Source organism: Gymnogyps californianus, chromosome 4 (assembly GCF_018139145.2).
Source record: "Gymnogyps californianus isolate 813 chromosome 4, ASM1813914v2, whole genome shotgun sequence".
In the NCBI taxonomy this organism is placed as follows: Eukaryota; Metazoa; Chordata; class Aves; order Accipitriformes; family Cathartidae; genus Gymnogyps; species Gymnogyps californianus.
In genome coordinates this window covers 65,715,867-65,727,806 of record NC_059474.1, presented here as the reverse complement: position 1 = coordinate 65,727,806, position 11,940 = coordinate 65,715,867, and the positions used below count along the sequence as shown (strand labels likewise).

General features: G+C 46.7%; 1 protein-coding gene across 2 annotated transcripts in view; it reads right to left on the bottom strand.

Annotated features, from left to right (window-relative positions):
- Positions 1 to 8,028: 8,028 nt before the first annotated feature.
- The window catches only part of AFF1 (ALF transcription elongation factor 1), a 120,430-nt gene continuing 116,518 nt past the window's right edge, over positions 8,029 to 11,940 (bottom strand). For both annotated transcript variants that reach the window (XM_050895324.1, XM_050895325.1), the window contains one exon: positions 8,029 to 11,604. In XM_050895324.1, coding sequence (XP_050751281.1) covers positions 11,483 to 11,604 — 122 coding nt within the window. In that variant the 3' untranslated portion in view covers positions 8,029 to 11,482. The remainder of the gene's footprint in view (positions 11,605 to 11,940) is intronic.

Sequence of the window (11,940 nt, the reverse complement as noted above, 5' to 3'; positions counted from 1 at the left end):
GGGTCGTGAAATCATTGCATCTAAACACGATGCACGTCTGATCCCAAACGTGGAATTGTTACTGCTTCTGTTAATGATGTTTTTCCTGCATCTAAAAGCCTTGACCTCACCCCTAAAAAATCATACACCCGAAGATGTCTATTAGTACATCCTTTAAACACAAAGAAAAAATAATTTTGGAAGAATCAAGTGTAGTCACAGTTAGTCACATCAAAGTTTCCAGCCTGCTGATTTTAACCATGTCATGGGCTTCCAGGAGGAGCAAGACCAGACTTGGGACCACCCTTGACCAACCCCCTTGGCCATGTATCTCCAGTCGCATGTGTGCAGCCAGTGCTTACGAGTCACCCTACTGCCTGTCCACCCTGCTGCCGCCCCAGTTTCTGGGACACACCACCTCCCCATCTCGGCTCTCCTGCTGCACCACAGCAGCCCTCGTGCACGACGCTGCTCCTCACCTCAGGGCTTGGACTGTGGCTTCCCAATTCCTCCCAAACCATACCACTGCCAAGGGCAGCGCATCACCTGCTGTGCCACCCACAGCCATGTGGAAATTCAGGAAATTCTAGTCTGAGCGCTTTTATGTATGGAAGATCCATACAAAGACAAAGACTTCCCTTTAGGTTAGATTTCTGATGGCTACATTAAAATAGTAATCTCTGATTGTATTTTTTTCAGGATATGCCATAACACCATGATGATGCAAGGATCTTGCATGTATTAGTGTTTATTTCAATTTGTAAAATACGTTCTTTCAAAATAATCTTAAATTCATACCTTATTATTTACGTTCAAAGGCGATTGTGAGAATTTGGTTATACTTTCACAGCTTTAAATACTTTTTAATATTGCTCTTCCCCAAAGCCATCTCATTCTTAATAGAGCCATGCTTGCAGCAAAACTGGATTGGACATCCTGCTAAAATACTCAGATGTGGACAGAAGACTTTAGAAGGCGATGCACATGCTACCTGCATATTCTAAAACGTAAACAAAATATATGCATGCACTCTTAGTCCCATCAGAAAGACTACAGGCTTTCCTCCTGTTTAAACACCGGCTGAGAGAAAATGATTTCACTGAAATGTCCGCCTGTAGAGGGGGATGCAGCCCTGCAAATAACCAAGCCCTCGCAGAGGGCTTTGTGCACACCGTGTATTTATGCAACATAACCTACAGGCAATCAACCAACGGCCTGGGGCTGCTGCACGGAAGCAGGAGGCAGCAGGAGGTAACAGTAATCCCAGCCAGGTGCTGGAGGGATCCGGTGTCTGTCTCCAGGATCTTCTTTCAGATGCAGTGGGATTTGGGGGCAGTTATTCCAGCGTCAGTGTTGTTAACCCTTGTAGCATGCATGCGCATAGGGCAGACTGAACACAGCAGAAGCGATTTATTCATCAAAACCAAGGAATTTCTCTTGCTCGTGATCTGGTAAGACACTTCTTTTTTTTAGAGCAGTGGGAAAGTAATTAAATAAAAGCACAATTGCCACCAGCATGACTGGCAGCAGATTCTGAAACCAACACTTGGGCTGAACAGCCTCTTTCTCTATGCTCCATCCCACTGCATTCAAGTGCTAGCAATAGAGATGCAGACAGTCCAGCAGCAATAAGGCTATCAAAGCCCCAGGAAATTTTATGAGATTGCTTTGCTGCTCTGAACTTTTGTGTGCACTTACCTAAAATCAGGCTGCTTTCCTGTGTCCCGACTGCATGACCTCAGTTCTGTGTCTTACCTCCACTTGTGACAACATTTTGACTCTGGAGCGATTCCGTCTCTTCGAGGAGTTAGAAATGAGCTGCATGAGAAAATTCACGTCAACAGACAAAAACATCTACAAACGGCAAACACTGAGGAATGGGGGGCAGGCCTCGCCGACTCAGGGAAACTCCTGAGTAAATAAAGGTTTGTTAAAATTGAGTGCTCAGAATGCAACACTGATTGCGCAGCTTCCCAACAACTCCAGCCCAACGTAACTGCCCTGAACCACAATGAGAAGCAGAAGCAGTTGCATTTACCTCATTTGCTGTGCGTCTGCTCTGTCTGTTGAGACAGCTGCAGGATGCTCAGCATGGTCTTGTGTGATGGGACCACGGGCTCCGACACTAAATGACACTGAGATTCATTTTACAAACAAGTTGTCATCAGGCGATAAAAATTCAGCCAATTAACCTGTTCAAGCTTCATTAGAACAAATGCCTGGAAAGTCTGTAACTCCAGATTACTCCCACAGTTACATGGGGTTTCTATCTTCATTTAGGCTGAAACGGCTTTTAAAACTATTTTCAACATCGCTGCAGTGCACAGTTTTGCAAACCCAAGTACTTTATTCCAGATGCTCCACTTACATTTTTTGCTGGCTGCTTTTACCACATCTGTATTTGTTTTCTAAACCTTTGCATGTTCTCTCGACTGGAACTGGCAGCAAATAAAGCACTCCTAGCCAGGAGATGAAACTTGTATTTGTAATTCTTTCCTGGCTCTGTCAGCAAGGTTGGTGTTGCTGCCACTTTGTGGCATTTTAACGCAATTTCTTGGATTCCAGACAGTTTCACTTTAAAGCTGTTCCAGCACCAAAAAAAAAAAGTCAACAGGCAGCTATGTAATTTCTGCCATCTGACTTGTCTGGTCTGTGGGGGTTGTCATGTTCCATCACTTCAAGCAAAAAGCCCATACAAATACACACCTGCTGTTAAGTTTTCCACCGAAACAGTGACTCGATCTTTCAATACGCACACACAACCTACGTTAAGTAGTGCAGCAGCCAGCGTCCTGACAGAGATAATAAAACACACGTGCAGTGGGCTGTGATGAAGGGAACGCATGCGTGGCTACGGCTGCCTGCCTGGCTTCTGAAGTGCCCCTGCTACCTGGCAGCGTCCCACAGGAGAATTTCTCTGATGCTTATTAAATTAATGGTCCTGAAAATAAACACTCTAAGCAGGCAACTATGCAGCCATAGCTGTTCCTGGGAGTGGCAGCGAGGCTTGGCTCTGGTTACACAGCCAACAAGAAACATTTTTCTGTCTTCATTTGCTTGATGGGTAAGACTTAACTTGGGCTAAGAATCATAAGCAAATTATCTTCCCCTACACACATTTTCCAAGAAAGAAAAAAAAAAAATCGGACAGTGCAAGTTAGCACACCTAACTCAGCATGGGCCCCTGGGAGAAAGTAATTGCAAATCCATGCACTGTCCTGACACAGTCCGAGTCAGATCTCCAACTGAACGGCTGCCAGATGAGACAATCAGCACATTACAGCTGCCAATATGATCGCATTTAGATGTCATGTTGTCATCGCACATTACACCACATGGCAACCTTCTTGTCCCCTTCTCACTTTTCTTTTGTACAAGCGGCTGCCAGCTCTCCAGCCAAAATCTTGATCAACGCAGGACAGAAAGGACAGGAATGGAAGAGCAGAGCCAAACAGCCCTTCTTTCTTCCCATCCTCAGTGGACTGCCGTTTGGTTCTCCAGGTCTTCCTTTTACCTCCGAGAGACCACCATGCCTCTCTCTCTCACCTCTTCCTTTCCCACACCCCCACACCTGGCTCTGCTTCCCCCCAGCTGGTTTCCTTGCTTTTTACCACTCCCCCCTGACCATGGGTTGCTGGAGCACCCCTAGGTCAGCTAACCACAACCCATCTTACCTAATTACCACCAAAGATCTACAACTCCATGCTCTCCCGAGGGCCAGCCCCTCTGCTCCACACACTCTCTTTTCCTGCTTGCAACACCTGTACGCACATGCACTTTGACTTTCAGACCAAGCCCGTTTCACCTTGGCACCAACGCTGCTCTAAGGCATGCCAACACTCCCTCCACCGGAGCCTGCCAGAGGGGAAAAAAGGAAAGCTGATGTGGGCATACACTTGCCCTGGCTCTGTAAAGCCCACGGCCACAGAAACACACAGCACAGCCCTGCTGAAGTCATTAGCGGGGCGCTGCTTTCTCCAGCCCCTTGGGGTCAGGCTGAGATTCATCCCTCTGCATGTGTGTGGTGCCGATTCACACCCACTGTGACTGGTTTTCAGCAGCAGGTTAGTTACCGCCTTTAATTAAAGCCTTCCTCACTGAAAGAAGGTCAAAGCTGTCAGACAAAACGAACCGGTAAAAGAGAAGACTAATTCTGTCTTCTTTTTCATGTTATCAACCAAAAGCCAGAGGCACCATCGGACTACTGTGCATGCAGTCATTAGGAGGAAAAAAGGAAAATACATACGTACCAGGTATCCAGAGCTCCCGAGGACACTTGGCCCAGTAAAACATGCCCCAGTCTCAGGCAAAATAAATGGGATTTGGGAACATGCTTGAATATTTTGCCGAAGTAGTACTTACAAATGAATCCCAGCATCGCAGTCTCATCAGGATGGACACCTGAATTTCAAACTTCAAGGTTAAAAAACTCGAAACACACCATTTTGATATCTTCCTTCAAAAGGTGGCAATGAGGTGAAGACAGTGGCAAGTTCGTGCTGTTGAATATTGCAAGAAATTCAACCACACACCAAGGAAGATGCACGGTACAATCACACATTGCACGGCCATGTCAACCCTCACCTCTGAGCAAAGCTGCACCCAGGGGCTGTGCTTGTGCAACTGTGTGTGAGCAGAGCACCGGGGAGGGTGAGACATCGCAGCTTCAGATCAGCAAAACAAGACATTCCCCCTCCCCAGGCAGCTTGTTCTTCATTTCATCTTTACAATTTTGACCAACGTCTCTTTCATCTGAAGAACTTGAAGACAAGCAAGTCAAAATTCGTATTTTAATTTTATATATATATACGCACACACGCAGCAATTCATCCTCAGCACAGAAGACAAACAAACAAAAGATCTGTGACAATTTCTTTGGAGAGATTTTTTTTTTACTTTTTTTTTTTTAAGCTGTATCACAGATCTGATTTTTGTCTTTTTCAAGGACTGTAAAAGGCAGCTACTGCTAATTCACAGAAGCCTCAGAGTGCGGATTCAGTCCTGAAGTCAAACACATCAGTCTCCTCACTTATTTGTGCATCTTTTCCCACTGGAGACTCCATTTCACAGGAGATTTGGCATCCTCATTTCTCCATTGGGCTCTAAGACATCGCGCCTCTCCTGCACCCAGGCCACTGCTGTGTCCCAGCACATGAAGAGCTGCTGTGAGAGGGAGGACTGGCGCGTCACTCCCCACGGGACGAGGTCCATTTAACAGATTTAAGACCAATGTTCCATGTTCAGGAAACCTGGTAGTTACTTTTTAAGGATGTTTTCACTGAGAATTGCAGATTTTATTTATGCTCCAAGATGATGAGTAAAGCGGGGTGAAAAAAAGAAAAAATCCAACCCTGTATGATAACAGTTGAAATAGAAATCCCACAGAAATGACCCAGAAATGCAAGGACAGGGTGGCTGACAGCTGAGCAGATGGGCAGCGGTTTGACCAGCATGCCACAATTCATGTGCTGCCCGGAGACCTGATGACACGAGCCCTGCCAGCACCCGTGATGCTACTGTACACATTCACGTCACAAAGAAAGTACCACCCATGAAACCTTCAGCTCCTGCCCTGCTTTGCAGATTGCTCAACCTCGTTTCCCAGGGCCCTCCGGAAAAACAGGACAAAGCAAAAGCCTGAGCCCGAATCCTAATTAGCTCTTCTCTCAACAGTGAGGAGAGCTCATGAGCAAGTTCAGAGCCTGCTGCACCTCGTGTAACAAGCAAAAAGTTGCACAGGTTGGAGCAACTTTCAGAAATACCTTTCAGCTGCCACAGACCACATACGGGCTGATACATGCCTTCAAATGTTGAAAGAGAACAGAAAAAAGCTATTGGTTGGGATGCAGTTTTGCTGGCTCAACAGAAGTGGACAACATTGCCGTATTGCTACGATATGAAACGCTGGACCCAAAGAAAACCTTAACCTCAGCGATACTGGGTAGGAAAGGAGAAAAACCCAGCAGGAATTCCAGGAACCCTGTACCTCCCTTGACAAAACGCATCGCAAAACAGCAGTGATCGCACGCTGCCGTTGTAACATGCAAAAGCCCTCGTTTCAGGAACACAAAGTTTACGGAACCACATTCACAAATGCTGATGATGGCCCAGGAACACTGTTGGTTTCGGGTAGTGACAGGGGTTACTAAAAGTGCAATTAATATAAAGAAAGCACAAGCTGCCAACAGGCTGTTTTAGTGTTTGGAGAGCAGCATAGGGCTGAGAAACTGCAATCAACTTTAACGCAGCTGTTTTGCCAAAAATAACATTTGTCTTTGAAAAGGGTAAGCAAAGCCAAAGAGAGAAAGCAAGCTAATCTATAATGTATTACAAATCTCAAAATAAATTAAACACAGTTGCAAAATTAGGTTTGGTCAATAAAGGCTCAATAAATAAACAACAACAACAAAATACTATTGGAAAACAACCCCAAAATATTTTTGGCCATTTTAGCCCAGGGGGCCATTGCCCCAGGCAGAAAGCTGAGTGGGGCAGTCGACGCCTGCTGCAGCCCCACAGCCTCCTGCTCCCCCTTCTCCCTCCCTGGCTTTTGGATGACCTCCCTGCTGGCATGTCACACCTCCTTCCGCTCCCCATCTCCATCCCACCTCCAAAACTAACCCTCCTTGCTTTTGCCCCAAGCAAAGAGTGTGGGAAACGTACCTTTCAAGGTGTGAGGGGGAAGAAAATGGTGGGACAGAGGACACGAGTGACCCAGGAAAAGCAGCTCCACCCCAGCCAGCAGACAGGACTGCTTGTGTCCAACTACCCCTCACACCCCACCGAAACCAGAACAAAATTCACAGATGCTTAATCCACATTTGTATGGCCACAACCACAAGCTGTCTTCCCATGCTCTTTTCTTACCCTCCATGCATCTTGCAACCAGCCTGGGGCCAACCTGGTTTCATGCCACTTGAAACACTAATTGATGGCAGTGAACTGAGTCCCAGTCCCACCTCGCCTGAACAAACGCACCACCAAGCTCCTCCTGTCTAGTCTGTAGCTAAAAATCCCACCAGATGCTCATCTGGGGATGTTTCACATCTCACTTTTTTTTACTAATTAGATATTTTTTCCTTTTATTCTTACTTCAATACCGATTTTGCCACTGGGATTTCAAGCATGCAGTGAAAAAGTGCCTTGACACCAAAAAAAGTGTACATTTCTATATACACCATCTGTAACAGCAATATATCTAGTAGGTGTTAAAACAGGTTTCAGTATCCTCTACAATTTACATACTACATTAGAAAACCACATCCATTATTAGCAAACATCTTAGGTGCAATGCCTGTTGCAGAAAGGACCTGAATTATACACACAAATTATATCACAATAGTGCACAGAGATGCAAAAAATCATTTTTCCAAGGAACAGTTACATTGCCCGACATAAAACAAAAAGTGGGAAAAGCCCCAAACAAGAAGTGTAAGGTCATTGCAAAGAGATCACCTTGCACAACCAACAAGGAGCAGAGCTACCACGGGGCATGAAATCCTGAGGGATTCCCTGAGAGAAATCCGCCTCACAGCACTTCAGAAACGTATCCATGAACCAGGCCTGAGCAGACCCTCCTTCCAGCACCGAGCACTGCAACACCTTTGTGGCAAACGCGGAGCAGTATGCTTCAACCACCATTTCTGCACCTTGTCTCCTTGCTTTCTTATTGAACTTGTTCAACTGCATGAAACCAACCCGCGGGATTTTCCTGTCAGCGAGCGCTCAGAGCCAGGCTCTGCTGGCCATCAGCAGCTGACCCCAGCACAGTCTTCCCTGAACCCGTTTCGGGAGGATAGGAGGCAGATGTCTTGAGTTGTGACCCTCCTGCCACTCTGAGCATCTAGATTTGCACCCATTCTTGTTCCTAAAGGAAAGGGCAAGGGGCGATAAACAGGGGAGCAATTGAAACAGAGACTTCTGGTACAGAAATTCATACTTAAACCTCATTCAGAAGGGAAACACTAAGACCATTCAGAGAGAAAAGGCAAATTACAATTTCTCTACAAGAAGCTGAGAACACGAGGACTCTTGCAACAACTCATAACAAATAGGCTACTTCATTTATTGTTTATTTCCCCATATGAATGAATCAATCATCTCGGAAACTCCATCACACACAGGGCAGAAAGAGTTATTTACAAGAGGGACATACATCCCCAAAATAAGTTTAAGATGTACAGATTTATAATGGGAATCACGAGGGAGGGGAGAGGACAAAACCAAAAACAAGGACATTGCAGTCAGACTTCGACTTTCAGTTACAGAAGAGATCTCTATCTCCATTTAAGTGGGGTTTTCAACTATTAAATAAATGGCATCTTAAAAATAGAACATTTGACAATTTCAACACATGTATTATTTTTTCTAAATAAATATTGCATGGAAATGATGCTTTGCCACCATAGCTGCCGCCTCTCCTTCTGGGACTCAACCATCACCTCTGTTCTTCCTTGGATTCATGGTTTTGTTTCCTAATGGCAAATGCTATTTCCTCCACTGCTATGTTTTGGTTTGGGTTTTTTTGTTTATTTTTTGTTTTTTTGTTTTTTTTAAAGGCCTGAACAGGCCCAAGTGAAAACGATGAGCATCTTTCCTAACCCTTTGCAGGCCTCTGACCTGGCTCAAGGTTGAAATATGATGGCTTTTTAAAAATTACCTATTATTTAAACAGTCTTCTCCATGACCTGAAACAAAACAGCTTCCTGCTATGTAGCTTGGTACTGATGCTTCCACAGATCGCTTTTGAAATGAGAGCCCCCAAAGAGCCCCCCACATGCCTGTGACACAAACTGCCCGTGATCTCGTTTCCTCTGAAGCCTAAGGAAGTTTGCCCTGCGAGCGGGAGCAGCCCTTGCATGACCGCCTCCGCATGGTAGCAGAGCACGTGCTGCTTTTTCCCAGCTGTGAAGAAGCAAATGCCAGTAGTTCATCTGCCTTCACTGCGTGTCTTCTTACTGACTTTGCTTGCCCGACGCCCTTGCATGGGCTTTCCTAGGAGCAGGGCAACAGATTATCACTATCTGGGCAGCAAAGTGCCCAAAGGGCAGGCGAGGACAGGACCTGGTGCACCTGCGGGCTGCACCGAGCTGGACGCAGGACGGGGGCAGCTGCACACCCTGACTCGAGGGTTGCAACAGGCAGTCCCCCCCGGGGCACGCAAGCTGTGAGCAAGCGGCTCTCCAACGGGAACCTGGCCTGGCAGCAGGGAGGGAGATGGGTGTATGCGAAAGGAAAGTACTGGGGGGACCCGTGTCCCTGCTTCACCTTACGCTTACCCCTAACACTCTGCTATGGTTCTTGCAGACTCCCACAGCGGTTTTCAGGTTCAATAAAGCTTTCTTCCTTCCTTCCTCCTCCTTAGCTGGTGATCCTAAAAATAGCTTTGTTTGAAGACAAAGTCAGAAGAAGGCATCGACCCGCTAGTCTGGAATCGAGCTCCAAAGTGCACGTCAAGCCTTCAGGCCAGCTGGCCATCCCCGCGCTTCCTGAGAACAAAACAGTTAACGCTGAGCCTCTCTCTGTCCCTGGCTTACTCAGAGCAGTTGCTCCTCCAAGGAGGAGGAACGCAAGTGAAGTTTGATAGGTAAAACGGGGAGGGGGGGACATGGACCTTCCTTCCACTGGTTAGGACAGCTTATCCCTGAAATGCACTAAGGCTTTTAATAAAGTGAACATAAAAGGACAGTCCCTTGAAGGTGCGGGAAGATCCAGCCAGGATCCCGGTGGTCCTGCGCTGCCAGGGGAGGCGAGAGGAGAGCTCCCTTGTGCTCCGTACTAGGGCAGAGCCACAGCAAGCTCCTGCCAGCTCCTCCCAGAGGCAAGATGACTCCAGGCTTCCCCGTGGCAGGGGCCATTTCTACAGAAACTACTTTTGGAAATGCAAACCTTTTGCGGATATTTATTTACTGTCCATTTTTGTGAGCCTCAAAACCACAAGCAGGTATTTTACAAAGGGGGTACCGCTGCATGTGTGCAGACCCGTTCCTCCATCCTGAAATTATGTGGAAAAGGGAGCTAATTCTTTCCTGTAGCACAATTATTTTAGGATACCATCCTTCTCTTTGTCACTCCCATGGGTCTGTCAGAAATAGGGCGAGGGATGTGAGAGGGGACCAGAGGGCTAAGGCACACTATTAGATACGAGGATGGCAGGACTCTGCTGTCACACAACAGGAAATCTTTGGGTAGAGAAGGGTGTCATCTTACTGAATACCCGAATGCCGCGGATGCTGCCTTCACTGCTACTGCCACCTGCAAAATCGCAATTTCAAAAATGCAGCTCCTGACAAGGAAAAAATGCTTGCAAACAGCTAATTATTCCCTTTCGTGTTCCCTTGACAGATTTCTAAGTTGCTGGGCCCATCCTGTAGTTTGGTTGAGAAAGAGCACAGGAGTTATCTCCCACATGAAGGATGACCCACTTTGGTACCAAATCCTGCTCTTCGATATTCACCAAGACCAGCAACGGTTGCAGGCAAATATCCAAACGCAAAATTTGTCTTGTGTTCCACATTCAGCCACTTAGTCCCTCCTTAAACAGAAGCGATTACTCCCCACGTAAGCTCTCAGACTCAGAACAATGTCCAAGCAATCACAGTGACCCAGTACAGCTGGACAGTGATCCCACCCATCAAAACGACAAAAAACAACCGAACAAGGAGTCCTCAGTGTGAGTGACGTCCCTCCACCACAGAAGAGAGGCAGAGCTGTTTCCAACCACACCTGATCATTTTGCCACCCCAACTGTTTGGCTTACAAGCCTTAAACCGAGCAAGACCCTAAGTAACATAGTTCGAGTGCTAAGGGCATGTGTGTGCATGAGTGCATGGCAAGGAGGAGGACCAAAGCAGTGATGACTTAAAAAGTGAACTTGCAGCACTGATGGCAGTGGCTTCCCCTGATTCTCAGAACAGCAGCTGGCTGACAAATGCAAGAGGGTGAGGTTGGAAAGCAGGCAAGGCAGACCACTTTGCTGTTTTTATTGTAACATAATGCTGTTCGGTGCTGATGAGGTTGCTACTTGCCATCTGAGGAACAAAGACACCAAAGATTGCATCCGTGCTTGCAAAAACACTTCTCTGACACGTCTTCTGGGCACACAACTGTTGCAGACTGTGGGATGTTGCATAATAGCCTCTGGAGGCAGATTTCCTTCTTGTCGGCACTTCTTCATGTGTGATTATTGTCCTGCTGGTTATTCGTAATAGAAATGTTTATAGACCATCAATACATTGAGCCATTCAGACAATTCATTGCACTTCGTCGTTTTAAAGGAAGGTGCCATCAATGCTGAGGCTTTCCTCCATCTCTTCTTTTTCAAGGCAGCAAAGCGCTACCCTAAAAACACAGTTCAAAGTTTTTCCAGTGTAACCAGATCCCTTCCACCTCGATTTATTTTCCCTTGCAGGTGCTTTGTATCCAACGATTCAACAAGTCAGACTGTTTCTGAGGCTTCAAAAGTGCAAAAAAGTTCAAGGTACTTAACCACCTTGAGCACCAGTTAAGGCGTATTTGTTTCCAGTCTCAGCCACTGTAAACCCTGTCTAGTGTAGTGTACCAGTTCGGTCATGCTACTGTTCAGTGCCAGAGCGCACGTCACTGTGCTGAGTTCAGCAAAAAACTCTGGAAAAAGGGGAGGGAGAAAGAAAACATTTGGTTGGTTTCACACAACAGGCACGTCTGACAGGCGAGGGGGCAGCGAGGTGCGACGACAGCAGCACACTGTCAGTCCGCAAGTCCCGTTAGACACATTGTTAATGCAGAAAGCTCAGCAATATTAGAAGGCTGGGAAGCGTAACAAGCACACAACGCAGGGCAGGTGAGAGGAAAACACGCTCACACACACCTACACACACTGAACCACCTCCCCAAGCGCTGGCTTTAAAAGGACATCAGACTCCATGGTATGTGGGCAAAAGTTTGGGTGTTCACTCCCCAGTCCCTGCTGCATGCTTCCCC